The sequence below is a fragment of the Leguminivora glycinivorella genome, chromosome 11 (assembly GCF_023078275.1).
Source record: "Leguminivora glycinivorella isolate SPB_JAAS2020 chromosome 11, LegGlyc_1.1, whole genome shotgun sequence".
NCBI lineage: Eukaryota > Metazoa > Arthropoda > Insecta > Lepidoptera > Tortricidae > Leguminivora > Leguminivora glycinivorella.
In genome coordinates, this window is record NC_062981.1 from 15591296 (window position 1) to 15611131 (window position 19836).

At 37.7% G+C, this 19836-nt stretch overlaps 1 protein-coding gene across 3 annotated transcripts in view; it reads left to right on the plus strand.

The window, feature by feature from the left end:
- The window catches only part of LOC125231265 (protein lozenge-like), a 102347-nt gene extending 83828 nt beyond the window's left edge, over positions 1–18519 (plus strand). For all 3 annotated transcript variants that reach the window (XM_048136659.1, XM_048136661.1, XM_048136660.1), the window contains 2 exons: positions 16472–16603; positions 17704–18519. In XM_048136659.1, the coding sequence (XP_047992616.1) occupies positions 16472–16603; positions 17704–18221 (650 nt within the window). In that variant the 3' untranslated portion in view covers positions 18222–18519. The remainder of the gene's footprint in view (positions 1–16471; positions 16604–17703) is intronic.
- Positions 18520–19836: the final 1317 nt, after the last annotated feature.

Sequence of the window (19836 nt, forward strand, 5' to 3'; positions counted from 1 at the left end):
AGATCTATAGAGGTTTCCGAGATCATGCGTCAAAATAAATACCTATAAGGAGCTCGATAAAAATCAAAAAGATAAACACGATCTATATTCCGGTTAGTATAAGTCTAATGAAAATGAACGCGAATCATTCAAAACTCTATAGAGGTTTTTTCTTTATATTTAACGAAAATAATTTGAGATTGAGAGCAAAGTCATCAAACTATCTTGATATTCCTTCGCTCCTGTAAATTCAAGAAGCATCCACTTTTCCATCATCATGCTTTCACCACGTAGAATAATTTCCTCTAGGCGTAATGATCACATCCTAAAAGTACGTGCGAGACTCTGCTCCCGGGCTGCGGTTGGTACGCTATCATTACAAAACATTACTCGGACCAACGACCATTTAAATACCTTCCATCCCGAACCTTATTCTCAAAGAGACAGAGTCTCTTTATGATCAGCTTGAAAGATCTTCTGGGCAGCGTTCGCGCGATTACGAGCTAAGTAACTGTAGCTTAAGCATGTCGCTGTGTAGCTAAAAACGTAATTTTAATATTAAATGGCATATTAAGTAGAAGATAATGAGTAAAGGTACAAGTTTGTGATAACTGGAGTATCATCATAATAACTGTACTGTAGTGTCGTTCTTTAAATAAACTTAAAATGCTTGTATATCCTTATCCATCTTGGAATGACATTTCATAAAAATATCTGAATTGCAAAGGCAAGATCCATGAATGTTAAGTGGCAGTGTCAGTGTTTTTCTTAACCACGAAACAACTTCTTGCACATAGGTGCACTTGAATTATAAAACATTAAAAAACACCCAACTATTGATCTTCCATAATAAATATTAAATAAATTCTCCTAATATGGACCGCCCGCCTATTAATTATGCTTCCAATTTTATCACCTACGTCCTACGTGGATAAAGCATCTGTCACGTTTTGGCAAGTATGTCAGTGTAAGAGCGTCAGATGTCTTATCCACGTGGATAGACGATAAAATTGGAAGCATGATATTATATTCTAATTGTACTAGGACCCTGCATCAACTTGATCTTTCGGTTTAGCCCATGGTTGACTGGTAGAGAATGCTATCTGTAGTCCGCCATTTGTACTTTTTTGTATTGTGCAATAAAGTTTAAGTAAATAAATGATAGGCGCTGGACTGTTACTTATTATTCTTATTAGACTTAGCCATCATGACAAAATTAAGTACCTTTCATTCTTTACTATAAAAAATATACTTCCTACTTCAACATTAAGTTAAAACGTGATATTGGCAACACGACATGACCACATATTAATTTCATTATCCCTAGTATAACATTACGAAGACGTAAATAAAATCTTATCTCACAAAAAAACGACAAGAATCTGCTACTGGGTACAACGAATCTTCGTCATCGTCAAGTAGTAGTGCTTAAAATATATATTCATGACTTTATTTCTTATGCGTTTAGGTTGTGGATCTTACATGTTTTTGACTCGTTGGGTGGACGACATTCGAAAATTTGCGGGGCACTGGGCACTTCAGCGTGCGTAGCCGAATGGCATTTCTCCGACGCCAAACGAAAACGAAACGCCGCGCCAGTTAGTCTGGCTCTGTCGCGCCAATACGCACGAGCGATAGAGATAGATATCTAATCTACGAACGCTTCGTTTCGTGAGCGTTTCGTGAGCGTTTGTGTCATTCGGCTACGCACCCTGGACGAGATTAGCCCAGGACCGGGATAAGTGGCGTACACGAAGGGAGACCTGTGCTCAGCAGTGGGCGATTAACGCCTAAAAAAATGATGATGATGATATACATATTTTTGGTACTTTGTCCGCATCTAAATTAAATATCTTGACTGTACCAGCATCGATACGGTTTACGGGCATTTTTAGGTTCCGTAGTCAACTAGGAACCCTTATAGTTTCGGCATGTCTGTCTGTCTGTCTGTCTGTCCGTCCGTCCGTCCGTCCTTCCGTCCTTCCGTCCTTCCGTCCTCCGTCCGTCCGTCCTTCCGTCCGTCCGTCCGTCCCTCCATCCGTCCGTCCGTCCGTCCGTCCGTCCGTCCGTCCGTCCGTCCGTCCGTCCGTCCGCGGATAATCTCAGTGACCGTTAGCACTAGAAAGCTGAAATTTGGTACCAATATGTATATCAATCACGCCGACAAAGTGCAAAAATAAAAAGTGGAAAAAAATGTTTTATTAGGGCACCCCCCCTACACGTAAAGTGGCAGTGATTTTTTTTTTTCATTGCAATCCTAACGTGTGATATATTGTTGGATAGGTATTTAAAAATGAATAAGGGTTTATTAAAGGAAAAAAAAAGTGTCCCCCCCCCCCCTCTAACTTTTGAACCATATGTTTAAAAAATATATAAAAAATCACAAAAGTAGAACTTTATAAAGACTTTCTAGGAAAATTGTTATGAACTTGATAGGTTCAGAAGTTTTTGAGAAAAATACGGAAAACTACGGAACGCTACACTGAGCGTGGCCCGACACGCTCTTGGCCGGTTTTTATACTCAATTGTTATTAGTGTTATTACCATCGACGTCGGTTATGTCGAAGCTGTTGAGGTACTCAAAAGTATCTGAACACGCACTGTAAAGCCTTGATAATAAAAGCGTGTTTAGATTTTGTGAGCGCATGGCGACTGTACATAAGATCCACTATAAGGTACAGCGGGGCAAGTGTAATTGGTCCATTTTTTCCATGTTTTACAATGTTTGCATTATTAAATAGAGTGTCCACCGGTTATATATGGTAGGCGTGTTCAGTTTATACATGTAGAACTCAACATCACAGTGTAATAATGGAAAAAACTTGATTAGTTACAATTCCCCCCCAGTCGATATTTGCCCCGCTGTACCCTAGGTCAGTTAAGTTTAAATTCATCCAAAGCAATGCAATGTAAAAGTTGAAGAGCGAAAATAAGTGTTCGAAGCCATTTGTACCCGTAGACTGCGTAGGGCCAGGCTGACCCCTTTATAAGAGGCTGGAAGAGGGCATCTGAACAGGGTTGCCTCCTTTTGTATTTAATTTTTAACACAATGTGTTAAATAATGAAAAAGATGAAAAAAGTTTATTATGTAAATTAACAATTTCAGAGATGCTGAGCTAGGAAACCCAGTGTTATTGTTATACAAGGCAGAAAGCCATTGACGTCTTTTTGTAATTGGGTGAATCAACTTTTTTTTCCCTGTTATTGCCATATATGGTTGGTTTTATGCAAAACTATGCAAACATGCATTTTTCTGATGTTAACAAGCCCTTTCTTTTATATGCCACCTACAAACATGGACTGCATGCATGCTTGCATAATTTCAGTAAGTAGCATAATTTTTCATAAAACGGTAACCACTAATAACAGGCAAGAATTGTTACGTGTTAGGTACATTTACTTCAAAATTCGTGAGGTAATGTTAATCTTTGCTTTTAGTTAGACTTATATTGACCGGGATATAGACAGTGAATATACTTAAGTCTAACTCCAAACGAATGAGGGTACTTAGTCAGGAGGGTCAACTTTGACACGCACCACCCGCCATCTTCAGTTTTCCGTGATCATGATGCATGCAACTGCGTCGAAATATCGAGAGCTCGACAAAAATTAAAAAGGTCATCACGGTCAATTTAAGTCTAATGAAACTAATGATTCAACTCCTATTGTTTGGAGTTTGTTTTCTCGGCCCATCTTCCACAGGTTTTATCTATGAAATCAACTGGCAACCCTATCTTTAAGGGCAGTTATTCCCTTTCCAAAGCAGGCCGTCTGCACAGGATGTATCGAATTACGACTCGCGCTGTAAGCGATCGGATACAAAAACTGTACAAAACGAACAAGAGACCCCGAGGGGTGAGAATATTCTTATGGGAGTTTAATGAGATTTATACAGCTTCAGTCAGGTATTTTATTATACTGAAAAGAGCAAAACCTTAAGATGGGAAAAGTATGCGAGTACGATTCACGTGATTTAATATTGGGCTTCTGTACAGGGTGGCTAGCCGAATGGCACAATCGCTCACGAAACGCTCACGAAACGAAGCGCTAGTAGATATCTATCTCTATCGCGCTTGCGTATTGCGTATTGCGTACGGGGCCCCGTAGCCGAATGGCATTTCTCCGACGCCAAACGAAAGCGATACGCCGCTGGCTCTGTCGCGCCAATACGCAAGCGCGATAGAGATAGATATCTACTAGCGCTTCGTTTCGTGAGCGTTTCGTGAGCGATTGTGCCATTCGGCTAGCCACCCAGGTTTTTAAGTTCATCCGTTGAATTTCATGTTGTGTTTTTGGATCTGATACATTCATCATCCTCATAGCGTTATCCCGGCTTTTGCCACGGCTCATGGGAGCCTGGGGTCCGCTTTGACAACTAATTCCAAGATTTGGCGTAGGCACTAGTTTTTTGAAAGCGATTGCCATCTGACCTTCCCACCCGAAGGGTAACTAGGCCTGATTGGAATTAGTCCGATTTCACCGAAAAGAGACTGGCAAAATATCAAATGACATTTCGCACATAAGTTCCGAAAAACTCATTGGTACGATACATTTGGATCTGATACATTATGATATTATATTTAAGTAAGGTACAAGTGCTTGACACTGCACTGGTACTTTATGATGTCAAAGTCATAAAATAAACAAAATTTTTTTTTCTATGAGTGTAAACCTTGTCACTTTAACATAAAGAAGGCTTGTGTTGTGTCTCTTTGAGTCTAAGTAAACTTACCCATCAATTCCAAAACCTTAATATATTCTGTTCCCATTAGTTGATCTGCATCCACCGGCATTTACTTACCATTATGAAGGCTAGCGTAGGTAGAGCGCCTAGGCCTGTGCCTGACGTGAGATAATTACTCCCTCCCCCCTCCCTCCCCCCGCGTAATGTCACATTAACACCCCCGGCCGTCGCGGGCTGTCAAAACAGGGACTGGTTAACAAATATGCTACAAATGAGAGGGAATTTATTCGGAATTCAATGGGAGGTACGTGCTAGTGACTTTTGGACGGTGGATGTGAATCGTGTTAAATTTCAGGCAAGTGCCATTTTGTTTATCACCGGAATGACGATATTTGGTTAACTAAGATGAATTTGAAAGTTGAAATGTTATTTTAAGACGTCAAACTTCGATTAATTTGTCACATTAAGGGCCAGTTGCATCGACCACATTTGACAGAAATTTTCGTTGGTAAAGCCGGAGGGGTTTTCGGGATCTGTTTCGGGAGAATTTTAGGAAACCCGTGGGGAATCGAGCTGCATAGATGCTACGCCACTGACGTCTATGGAACTTTCCATACATAAAAAATTTACGAACGTTTTAACGGTGACCGGCGGTTTAATACAACCGGCCCTAACACATGACGTAATAGGACTGACATATTTAAAAAAAAATTGAGCCTTTACCTGGGCCTCCTCTCCTACATGAAAGGGCTCGGGCTATAGTCCCCACGCTAGCCAATGCGATTTGGGGACTTCACATACACCTTGGAATTCCTTTGCAGATGCATGCACGATGTTTTCCTTTACCGATAACATACACATTTTATTATTATTGGGACATAATATTTTCTTTTAATAACATTGTAATTGGATAATGGTGTTATTGCACTGAGAGAAATTTGCATTGTGAATTTAACAAATTCGACTTGTTGGCGGGTTTATCCGTTTGAAAAGTATTTTAGTAAACGGAATAAATCACAATGTTGATGATACAAGTCGAATTTGTTCGAACAACAAGGTCAAACTTGTTAAAAGATATTTAATCAGCCAAACATATGTTTAAAACAATATGAGTCATGTTGCTTTTATAAAATCGACTTGTTGATTCAAATAAAATGAAACTTGTAGAATGTACTAGTTACACTTAACAAAATCTAACTTGTTGTTTGAACCAAAGAGCACGTAGGCGCTATTTTAACCAAAAAACATGTTGAACGAACATGAAAATTGGTTGTTTTTGTTTTTTCTCTCAGTGTGGTATTGTCTAAGTAGAATGAGCCCATGAATGTCCAAATTTCTAGAAGGCTTTTCCAAAATAAATCTCGAATATCGAATTTAACGTTTGACACCAGATCTGGACGTGTCTACGCCTGGGTCTTCTCAGAATAACGAGCTGGTTCGATCCTGACGATAAAAAAAATGTGTCCTATTTTTTTCCTTTTTATGAACTTACTACGTGCGTGACGTATTGGAAACTCGAATTTTGTATGGAAAATTTGAGATAGGTACATTTTTTTATTGTCGGGATAGAATCAGCTCGTGATTCTGAGAAGAATGAGCCCAAACACGTCTAGATCTGGTGAAATTCGATATTCGAGATTTATTTTGGAAAACGCCCAAAAAACAGCTTTTATTTTAGTAAGACGCCCAGAGTCCTCCTTTTTACCGACTCTCTCATTGATATGATTTGTTTGACACTAGGTACTCATATAATATTATTAATATGATTTAGTCGCATCTGGCGCGAACGTCTGGACGTCGTTGATTAGACGGAGTAATTAGGGCCCTTTGATCAGCCTCGTTCTTGTTACAGCCGATTCAGGCGCCAGGTAATTAACGCTATTTGGGCTTAGCAGTAACTGTTTAACAGTCTCTTTTATGAATGGAAATCCATACTAATAATATAAATGGGAAAGTGTGTGTGTCTGGTGCCGTAACCCTTTACGACCGAGAAAATTATTTTCTAAAATCTCATAAAAAATGCATGTGAACAGTTTTCAATGGTCGTCAAATACTCGTAAAAAATAATATAAAAAATTGTATTGCCTTTAATCAATAAAAAAATCGCATGCAGGAAAGTGACGTTCAGGACCTATATGTAAATGCACAAAAGTGCAAATTCGGAAGGACACGTAAAAAAATGACTAAATATCTTATTTTACATAATAAAACTTTTTTATAATCATCTATTATTCGTTTTTACATAATACAACGTTTAAAAAACTATAAAAAAACAATTGACGAAAAAATCTCATTCCAACTATCACTTACTTCGTATGTAAATCTTTCAAACATTTATTTTTGCGTGTAATGCAAAGGTACACGTTGTTGCAACGTTGATGCAACGTGTATTAGTTCGACTGGATCAGGATTCGAATGGGGAATGCAGGTTTTGGGGGATTTCATATCGTCAAATTTAGGAAAATGATTAATAACTATCAAATATGATAGATGCAAAGGGCTGGCGAGCTCTGACACTTTCTGGGCCTCACAGGTGTTTTACCATGTGAAACGTCATTCGAACATGCTTCTCTATTCACTACGCCGTTTTCTTGGTGCTTTAATGAGCATTGCAAAGATTTCCAAGCGGAAATCTAGTATATTTAAGTACTTTGCGTCTAGGGAAGCCCATGGCGTCGCAAACAATTTTGTACGTATGCCCTCCATGCATTCACCAAAGCTAAATCATTATCATTGCGTCTCAGAAACAATTGACGGATCGTGTATTTTTAAATCAGTTAAAGTATTTGAAGACGAAGGTTCAAAAAACAGCTGGTCAACCTCCAAACTTTCGTTGTCACGCCATTCAAAAAGGTAATAAGTTGATTCTTCAAGGCCCTCGTCAAATTCCTTAGTATCTGATATTTCACCATTGCACAAAATTTCAAGGATTTGTTCATCACTTAATGGACGCCCTATAGAATATAAATATTGAATTACAAACCGAAATTTGTAATAAACCGCGAAAATATTTGATTATTTGTTCGAAATTCATTTTACGCCCAAAGGCCGAATGCACATAAACGTGCAGATATTTATGGCAAACGGATTACGGGCTACGACCGAACCTACAAATTCGTGCACTTCTTTTTTACGATCTTATTAATAACACGAAATCACTTAATTTTAGTCTTAATTCATAATTAATAAAACCACTAGCTCTTTAACAGTAAAAATCATGCATTAAATAAAAGGTTTGTCACCAAAAATATACGAAATTATGAACTTACGTGGGTCACTACTCTCACCAAAATACCGCACCATCTTCAAACATGTCCTGCGACCGACTGACCCGGCCAACCTAAGGTATTTACTATTATTACGTGTTGCTAGTGTCTGCAGATTCGATCGGTATAGGTTTGAGCCCGAAAATACAATTTACTTTCTGTCAAGATTTTTTTTAAATAATTTGCAGGATTATATCAAACCGGTCGGAAAGGGGTAAACGCCGCGAAAGGTAGTCTGGCTCTGTCGCGCCAATACGCAAGAGCGATGGAGATAGAGCGTTTACGAACGTTTAAGAACGTCTACGAGCGTTTCGTTTCGTGAGCGTTTCGTGAGCGCAAAACGGAGCGACGAATTGACGTGATTTTTTAAGTGGAGATAGTTGAAGGGATGGAGAGTGACATAGGCTAAATACTTTTTGTCTCTTTCTAACCCTCGACTTCCCTTAAAGGGGTGGTGGAAGTTTGTATGAAGCATTTCGCAATTTTCGAATTTAACACGAGCGATGCCGCGGGCAAAAGCTAGATTACAAATCTTATGTAGTTAAAGATGTTAGTAATATCTGACACGGACCTAATACCTAAGTGTCTCTGCCTTCTCTTCGAAAGCACCTATAGGTACTTACGAATAATATAGACATTAGAGATGCATCGAATATTCGGTTATTATTCGGTATCCGGCCTATCCGGCCCTTATTTTAATATTCGACCGGATACCGGATAGTGACGTATAATCCGGCCGGATACCGGATGTGATATTTTTGATTGAATGATTTTGGGGAAAATAAATGTAAAAAAACAGTTACGGTTGTAATACTTATAATCATAGCCCTTTATTATTAAAAAATAAACATTTAAACATACATTTTGCCTTGAACGAAATAATTATAACAAAACTAGTTTTTTGCACTTAAAACGGACTCCGCGCGAAGTTCACTACGCAACAAATCAAAACCTACACGACGCGCCCGCTCCCTGCTTAATTCGTAGGTGTTGTAGGTAAAATTCTGCTGGCCGAATCTACGATGGCCGGATACCGAATATTCGGACAAACAACTATTCATTGCTATACATTCTCTTTTCATTCGCACGTAATAGACATCGTGGCTGAGCCGTAATAGACATACTTACCTATGTCTGTAAAGACCTTGAGTGCGCACATTATTGGTAGATCCATTGTCATAGAACTCATAGATATCGTACATTTTTCGCCACATTTCCAAATCTGATTTGGGGTATGGTGTGTACTGCGTTAAAAAACCGGCCAAGAGCGTGTCGGGCCACGCTCAGTGTAGGGTTCCGTAGTTTTCTATATTTTTCTCAAAAACTACTGAACCTATCAAGTTCAAAACAATTTTCCTAGAAAGACTTTATAAAGTTCTACTTTTGTTATTTTTTTCATATTTTTTAAACGTATGGTTCAAAAGTTAGAGGGGGGGGACGCACTTTTTTTTCCTTTAGGAGCGATTATTTCCGAAAATATTAATATTATCAAAAAACGATCTTAGTAAACCCTTATTAATTTTTAAATACCTATCCAACAATATATCACACGTTGGGGTTGGAATGAAAAAAAATATCAGCCCCCACTTTTCATGTAGGGGGGGGTACCCTAATAAAACATTTTTTTCCATTTTTTATTTTTGCACTTTGTTGGCATGATTGATATACATATTGGTACCAAATTTCAGCTTTCTAGTGCTAACGGTTACTGAGATTATCCGCGGACGGACGGACGGACGGACGGACGGACGGACAGACAGACATGGCGAAACTATAAGGGTTCCTAGTTGACTACGGAACCCTAAAAAGCTAGTATGATAATGATGATGGTGAATTGGTGTAGGTTATGGTTAGGTGTATTTATGTCAGATTTGAGACACGTTTGGTTAGGTATTATGGCAGCCCAATAAGTGCATTACAAAACATCCATAAAGAGTTATACTTTATGGACTTATAAAAAACTTATTTAGTATTCAGTTCGGCTGCCGATGACGATGTAGATTATTATTTCACAGTATTAGTTAAATTATTCATGTTTGAGCTTTTATTCGTAAACGCGTACGTTCTGCGTAAGTAGGGAAAACCCAAAGAATCATGGACGACTTGTCACGCAATTATTAGAGAATAACGATTAATCACTGCTTTGTAGGTCAAGAGAAAAATACTGGCAAACAATTGCAATATTTTTCAATTGATTTATGCTAAAACGTACCTATCGATAGACGTCAACACAACATTCGTTTCTTTGTCTAATGTGCGTTTTCACATTATCCGATCCGATATCGGATGTCGGAAGAATTTCAAAGGCAAAAATCAAAGATGGCGGCTTGAATCGGATGGGATATCGGTCCTACATCCGATATCGGATCGGATAATGTGAAAACGCACTAAGACGGATAACAAAACCTATCATTCTAAATTTTTATTCGTCCTTAAAAAATCTAGCAAATCACGCGAACCACTAACCTACCGTAATATATCTCTATTTATCATTATTCATTAGCAACATCTTATCGCATTAGGTACCAATTGGCGTAAAAAAAATTTTTTTTTTCTTCAGTTAATTGTTTATGGGAATTTTCTGTTTGAGCCACACTGCTCTACGATATCAACATACAAGTATACACATATCACGACTTTTGTACATAAACGAAATCCAATTAGATGCCGTTCTTATTAGTGATAGTAAGACTGTCTACCTAGTCTACCTACATTGTACTTTTTTGCACCCCTATTCGGTCAAAACTTTCGTGAGTTTTCAGTCTTTCCGCTTTCATGCTTTCTCAACTGTTTTTTTTTTTTGCATTCTTATCTCAAGCATCCTAAGCCTCTTTTCTTCATTATGTGTGTCAGTAGGTACTACAAAATCTAAAAATCAAACACCATTAATCAAAGTCAATTCTCGCAGCGATATTCGTAGCAAAATCCGCGGTTTTTGCACGCCACTATATTACAGCGGTGCGCTCGAACCGCAAGCCCCCAATGCACCGAACGCTTTTATTTAGACACCTAATTAAATATTTATTAAGTGCATATCTCATTTATACATTAACCCGATTTTAATTTCATGTCCGAGCGCACAAAATTAGGAACACTGAACGGTCGGACCGCAGAATGAAGTGGACTCGACCGACTGAGCGGCAATGGTATCGACACGAATGAAAATCATTATCAGACACTTTTAACGTTAGCACGTAATTGCGAAGTTGAATCGAATGTTGTTGCCTAAACAAAATTGGTTTTTCATTTTCCAATCTAGTGTGGCGGCGTGATATGGGTGTGTGGCAAGTGGGGTTGCTTTTGTTATGCTTTTTCTAACCAGATTAGTTAGGACGTATTCTAAACTATGAGTTTGGGAAATTCCTGTAACAAATAATTTGAACCTTTAGGTACTCTATTGAAATACCTATACCCGCTTTTGCCAGCGGCTACGCTTGTGTTAGAAAGAGACAAAAAGTAGCCTATGTCACTCTTCATCCCTTCAACTATGTATCTCCACTTAAAAAATCACGTCAATTCGTCGCTCCGTTATGCCGTGAATGACGGACAAACAAACAGACACACACACTTTCTCATTTATAATACATAATATATTAGAATGGATTACTTGTCACTCGAAAATCCCTAATAATATAAATGAAAGAGAAATATATATATTTTTAATACAGTAATAAAATATTTAATACGAAGAGAAATTATTTCAGAAACGCGCCAATTACAAAGACGACTAAGGTCGTGTCAAAACCATTTAATACCTCAACAAATTGAAAAATTCAAATTTGTCTACTTTGATTTCCAGCTAAATTATCAGTGTATATACGTATACCTAATAGAAGGAACTGTTTGCATAAACATGATTATATTTAGAGATGGGCCGAATATGGACTTTGCCGAATACGAATATTCGGCCGAACATTCGGTTCAGCTTTTACCGAACCGAACATTCGGCCGAATATTCGGTTACGCCATATTTTTAAAGAGGATGTTCATCAAAACTATTAAATGATTGATAATGGTTACATATGTTACAACAACTATGTTTTTATGATTTAATGGATAACTAAAACTTAGTTAAAACAACTCGGAACTCTTCTCAACCCTTAAACTAAGGTTTTTAACTTTTTTACAAAACAATTGTATTTATATTTTGATGCATAGGTTTCTCTCTTTTTAGCAGTTCCTTGAAAAGCTACTAAAATAGGAGCTCATTATCCAATGGAATACGTAAGATTTTCATTAGTTATTTACTTTGTTTATTCGGTAAATATTCGGCAAAGCAACCGAATAATTCGGCCGAATACGAACATTGAAAAACTTGCCGAATATGCCGAATACCGAATATTTACCGAATATTCGGCCCATCTCTAATTATATTCATGAAATAGAACGTAACTCCTTTGAAAAACCCACAGACCAACAATTTTATAGCTAATTTCAGTAAATTCCTCGATATCTATCAACCAAGTTTAATTAAACAATGAAACACAATCCTTTAATTAAAAGGCAACAAGACTTTATAATAATATTGGTAATTAAATGAATGAGTAAATATTTGACGTTACCATGATTCACCCATCGTACTTACTGATACGTGAAACAAAGAAGCGGACATTTTGTAATTTATAAAACCACTATTTAACCGCGAGTCTTTGTTTAGGCGCGAATAATAAATTAATGATAAAGTTATCCTGATAGTTATTCCAGTGGTTAAGGATACTCAAAGACGATTAATATCTAAAGAGATAAGGAATTACTAAAGAGAAAGATGCCTAAGGCCGGCAACAGACAGTCTTAAAATTCATAATTCTAAAAAAAAAAAGTTGTATAAGTAATTATCAGTTTCAGCTTGGGCACACTTCGGACACTGGCGATCAAATACATGAAAGCATCGCGTTCCTAGCACACAGTCTAAGCTCGTGGTGGTGGACGGGTACTATGCTTGTATGAGTGAAATATGACAGGTCGACTGTTCTCGTTTTTGACAGGCGGTAACTGTGAGCTAAGCTAACCGAGAGGGGGTGGGCCGCACTTTCAGCGGGGAGCGGGAGTGGCCATACTGTACGATAGTTCTCTTTATTATACTGTGCTGTGGCTTGGGCAAAAACGCTTCTTGGTCAGGTCAGGCAGGTCACATTTCTCATCCGATTCTAGGTCCAGCGAAAGTACCTAAGGTAACGAACCCATCGTTACCTTAGGTACTTTCGCTACCGCTCAGTAAATAAATTTAATAATAGGATGTGGAATTACTTTCCTAAAAAATGGGTCTTAGGTAATATTGGCGCATGGCGCCTACAGCCAACACACGACCTGCAATATTTTGGAGTGATCATATAGGTACCTTTTTCGAAGGCCAACATTTATGAAGAGAGCAATACTGAAATCGCAAACGCAAAGATTTACTTTCCAAATGAAATCTCAAGGTCAGTCATTCAAAATTGATGACCTTATCCATTTCTAGCTTGGTTCTACATCCGATATCGGATCGGACCACTTGAAAACGGACTTAAGAGTTGCTTACTTTTACCTAGATACATATGTAGGTATACTATGTATATGATAGATGTGTAGGTATGGAATGCTTGCAGGTGATTATATAAAGGACCTATATAAGAAATATCGAGAATCCCCATCATCTCGTGCCAATAAACCCCCTTCGTGATTTCTAAATCCTCGTAAAACCCTGTATGTTTCAAGTCTCATTGTTTAATCACAAGTTATTTCCGTATAACAGGTTTCTCATTTACCATTAAACAGTCTAATCATAATCTATGCGTTTCTGCAAACGTGGGAATTACCTCTATATATGTATATCTACGTCAGTGATGTAATACATATATGATCTACATAGACTAAAATATTACTGAACTCTGACTACGTATATTTGTTATGGTTGTCAAGTTCAGTTAATGCTGGTTTTTCTGACTCATATTAAGTTGAATAAATAACGAGTTGTCACTTGTGAGAAACCGCATGTTGTAGTAATTAAATGAATTTGCCATATATTACGGCGAGCCTATAAGTAAGTGTGTAAACAAAATATTAGCACCTCTTTAGTTCGATGCTTGACACATTTTTACCACAAACCGCTATAGTATTTTTTGTCAAATGATTTACAAATGCAATTGCTCAGCATACCTGCTTATATTAATATATATGTATATATAACTGTATAGTTAAAAACTATACATATTTTTGATACCCACATGTAATTATGGAATGTCAAAAACAGGAAGTTTTTAATGTGACTTTTACCTTCCTATAATTCTTTCCCTAAAGATAATGTAGCTTTGCATACACTACTAAATCGGGTATATGTATACCAAGCTACAATGTAGGTAAGGTAGATAATAAGTGTATTAACACATACGTAACACACAATTATCCCTGAACAGTTGTTTTAGCATATCGAAAGTACACATACAATCAAAATATTGTTTGGCAAATAACATGCTTAAAGTACAATACAATGCATGTCACATTACTTTACAAAAAACAAGTGAAAGCGGAATTCAGACACAAGTAACAAAAATCCATTGTCCTTCGAAAATCCCAATTTAAATGGGATTTTTTCTTTATTAATGCCAGTAAGGGCGTGTGTACGTGTCACGAGACATGTACCGCAAATATACATACAAAGCTTGGTACTTACTCATTACCATAGCGTTTCGTCCACGACATCAAATCTTATTAGTCAGGAGCGCAGCGCTCATTGACACCAAGAGTCAGCACTCCCTCTTATCACGTCGTTTTGCTCACATTTTAAATGGATCTTACGCAGTAGAGTTACAGTTGATATTTTAATTTATCTGGTGAGTAAGATACGACATTGCGTACGTTGCCCTTGCGCAGGTTACGCAGGTTTCCGTTTGTTGTACTCCCGCGCAAGATGACGTCAAACCTAATTGATTGGGGCTTAGTGTCTGTACGAGTAGAGCGTACGGCTGATCTAAATTGTGTCTAAGACGTGATTATTCTCACGTGAAAAAAGTTATTAAAAACATTAGGTATTGTATCGTATCTTGACTTAGTGCCTCTGGATATTTAGTAACTATTTAACAATCTTTTATTCACAATTTAGATACTGTTTACATATCCTCTCAGTGAACGTCACGTGATTCGTCAGCAAACCATGACCGTATCTAACTCTAAAAATTGCGTATCATAACCCTGACAAGCGAATTTCACCAATAAACAAGATTCGGCAATGTCCGACCTCGATGACTAACAAGCCCATTCAAACATACACCGGCACAGAACGACATCGACATCCGAAAGATTGTCATCGTGCGTCTCTTTTGTGCTAATACAACTTCTTACAAGCACGAGCTGTATTATCCGATATCTGAATGATATTCTTTTAGATGTGGTAACGATATAAGTGTACTCGTAAGTTAGAATTGTCGTGTGTGTGATGTGTATGAATCAGCGGCATTCCCAGCTACACCCACTCACTCGTAGTATTAGGTCCGTAAACGGGTAACACCGGTCGGGGACTGTACCACGGCAGCACTGTTTACTTTGTAATCTTTTGTTTACCTCTCTGTTAGTAGGATTTTAATTCTACTCATGTCTACCTAGCAGTGTGTGCTAATCGGGAAATTTGTTAGCTTTATTTCCATGTTTATATTTATATGGTGTGAGTACTTTACGCATGTTCCTATGGTTCCTAATGTATGAGTAGTCAACTACGCTTGCGTTGTATAAATTAAGTTCGTTTACTTGATTATGATCTAGGTTTATTCCCCGTGTCTATCAGGATTTTTGCGTAATTGTAAATTCTACATACTTGTTTAACTAATTTGTTTACATATGAATGTCACACTCAAACATAAAGTATGTAAATCAAAAAGGTAATCACGGTTTATATCCCACGGTCAATATAAGTCTTATTAAGTATGTATTAAACTTATGTGTACACTTTTAGATAATGTGCATTTTCTCTTGTTTCACTTTAGGTACGTTAAGATAAAGCGGGAAATTCAGCGGTCCAAGCCGGAATAAGCCCAGTCGCGTGACTTCCATAGTGATGAGTTTTGACAATAACCGATTGATTTACCCGACCATAAATCGTCAGTTCGTGTGTTCACAAAACAATCAATTTTATTCTCGATTATTAGGAGTGTTCAATTAGTATTAGAATACTTAATTCTTCTATGTTAATGAAAATTTGTAATTAAAGGAACTTCTTGCAAGAACGCGAACTTACTACTTTTCAGAACTGGTCGGTCCGATTGGATAGTTAATTCGTAAAATTGGAGGAGAACACTTGATGGAACTTTTTCAACGTTGAATTCAGAAATTATGTGTGATTCTTGTAAAGTTTTCCTTTGGGTAGTTATTATAGTATTCAGTGGAACAACAATTATTAATGTTAATGCCACAGATAATTTAAAGGTATATTGTATTTAATACCGGAACTTAATACTTATTTAGTTTTATTTAAAATGCCTAATTGTTCTAAGTCAACAGACTTTTTTTTTAATTACAGATTTTATCTCTCTACCTACACTTCTTTAGTAACACGAGTTTCTTTTTTTTTCAGAAACGGGCGGCAACATCCTTGGAGCCAGCGAATGGAACACAGGGTACTCCTCAACTGCCGCCGTGTACCCAGCCTATGGGACTCTACAGCCTACCTATTACAAGCCTGAGCCAGCGATACATATACCTACAGGTACATATCACTTCCAGACACATATCTTCTATGTTCATTGGGGTACAGACACGTGAGGCCAGAGGTAAAACACGGGATACTCCTACCCTATAACTGTTGCATACCGTAAACCCAGCCTGGCTTAGTGCGTTTTCACATTATCCGATCCGATATCGGATGTAGGACCGATATCTCATATTTAAGCCGCCATGTTGGATTTTTGCCTTTGAAATCCTTTCTACATCCGATATCGGATCGGATAATGTGAAAACGCACTTATATTTTTTTTTAATAAATATAACAAATATTGGGGACACCTTACACAGATCAACTTAGCCCCAAACTAAGCAACGCTTGTACTATGGGTGCTAAGCGACGATAAACATACTTAAATAGATAAATACATACTTATATACATAGAAAACACCCACCACTCAGGAACAAAGATTTGTGCTCATCACACAAATAAATACCCTTACCGGGATTCGAACCCGGGACCGCGGCTTAGCAGGCAGGGTCACTACCGACTGAGTCAAACCGGTCGTCAATATACTCATATACTCTTCTGACCAATCAATATTGGTTACGGGTTACGATGATGCATGTAACTGCGTCAAAATATCGGGAGCTTGGCAAAAACGAAAAGGTGGTCAGGGTCTACATATCCGGTAAATCTTAAGACCCTAAACCTACTTAGTTAAATAATTTGTTATAAGTAACGCAAGAATCAATCCTTAATAGCAGACGAAGGGCGCAGTGAATTTGCGTCGCTGCCGACATGTGAAATATAAAGAATGGTTGGTACTTACATGAGATTAAGTGAAACACCCAAAATCCAGCCAATGCAGTTTTTAATATTGTTTATATATTGAAAACATCACATTGTGTGTCAGATTATAATATTCGTATTATGGATTAACTACGATTTAATGTAAAAATATAGGAGCCATATTGTTGGCTCAGCGGAGGAGAATCAAGAGAGCAGTGACAGCTAACCACAGATATATATAGAGTTAGTGTCTCATAGAGACCATAAACAATGTGGGGTGTACAGATCATTCGATAATCCTCCTCTAAAAAATGTGCAATACAAATAATTAATCAATTATTTTTGTCCACAGTTCTTCAAGACCTCCCCCTACCTCACAGTGACTACAGCGGCTTCCAATCCCCCAGCTCCGGCTTCGTAAAAGGAAGCCCGAGCGGCGCGGGCGCTCTAACCGAGCTCAACCCCACCACCTCGCAACGCTACGACCCCAACTACTACAACTCCTGGCCCACGAACAACTACAACTTCAACAACTACCAATACAACAACATAAATAACAATCCATCCTGTCTACAATCGCACACACCCTACATAAACTCGAACCCACAGATGCTCCTACCCAACCTCTATTCAACTGTAAATCAGAACCAAATACACGTACATTTACACAGCGCAGGCGATAAACATAACTTAGAACAGTACACAATACCCACAGACATCAAAATTAGTGATATAGATGGCGGTATTTCTATAACGGCTGAACTACAGGGCGGTGAAGCCAGCGGGCTAGTTCCAAGTTGCGAGAGCAATGATGAAGCGAAACATGGACTTTACGGTGGCAATCAGGACCAAGTGTGGAGACCCTATTGACATTTCGTCAGAACAAAAGACAATCTTAATATTGTACATATTGTGATGTAACATGTTCAATTGTTAAGAGGTGTCCCTATTTGAGCGGCATCGCATCGGTACGAGCAATATTATATGTCTGACTTGCTTAGGTTGCTCAAATGGGCACACTTTTAGAATATTTACTTAGTTGATATATATTTATAACTGTATAGAAATAATCTAAGCTCAATTAATGTTAAACATTAATTATATTACTTAATTAAAATGTTGATTATCTATTAGATGATGAGTAAGATAATTAAAATATAAAAATATATTGCTAATATTTCATTTCGATCCTTAGATACCTACCTAATCTAAGTATAAGCTGTTATGTTGATTACCCCTCATACTAATATTGAGAACAAAAAAGCGCACCATTCCATAATCTAACTAATTCTTCGAAAAAACTCTAATTTGACTGGCAGTAGGCTCTAGGATTAACCCTTTGTGTCACAAATTTTTGTTTAAGTATTCGAAATCTAAAAATCAAAATCAAAATCATTTATTCAGCAAATATGCCACAGGGCACTTTTACACGTCACATGTATATGTACATATATATATTTAGAAAAGATTTAAAATTGAATTGAAATGACAACTGATACTACTAAATCTAAGTTCTAACTAAAGTATTTAACTCTACTACAATTAATTAGAGATGTAGAAGGTCTCTAAATATCGAATTACAACTAAGAACTACACTAAACATAAAAAGTACAAATAAGTACTTACCCACAACCTAACCACAAAATTAAAATTTTGAAAAAACCCCCGACCGCGACATAGTGGACCGATTTTCACGAAACATGGCTAAGAACACTCCTAACTAACTCAGCTTTCAGACAAAAAAAATTAAATCAAAATCGGTTCATCCGTTCGAGAGCTACGCTGCCACAGAGAGACACACACACAGACAGACAGACAAACAGACAGACAGCCAGGCATACACACAGACAGACACGTCAAACTTATAGCACCCCGTCGTTTTTGCGTCGGGGGTTAAAAAGTCTAAAATTATTCTAGGGGCGCAACTAACTCTGAATGTCACAACGAAAGATAAAGAGAACTAATTAGTGCCGTAGTAAATTGCTTATGAGTAAGTATGGAGATGGAGTCTGTTCTTCTCTTTCCAAACAGACTAGTGGTTAGTATGGTTGGTGTGGCCCCAAGCCAAAAAGGAAAGAGGAGGAAGGAAGGAGGGTGAAATAAATTTAAGCTTAAAATGTAGTAAAGAAAAAAAAAATTGCAAAAGACTGAAACTTCCCAGAAAAGCAGGAAAGTGTCGTGTTATAAGTTGTCGTTATTAGGTAGGTATATCATCTATCAGTATATCTGCGGCCTTGAGGATCAAACTACCCTACCCTACCCTACCCCCCTACCTAGCACCAGACTAGCACATAGTATAACGATGCCCTTAAGAGACGTTTCCAAGGCACCCCGGTGGATCTCTATACCAATTTGACACATGACGCGATCGGTTGATTGCGTAACATGGATGTCGACTTATAATATGTATATTGTTTTAGGACCCTATTTCATCAGTTTCTTTTGCTGTTGACTGTACTACTGATATGGTTCAGAGCGCCATCTA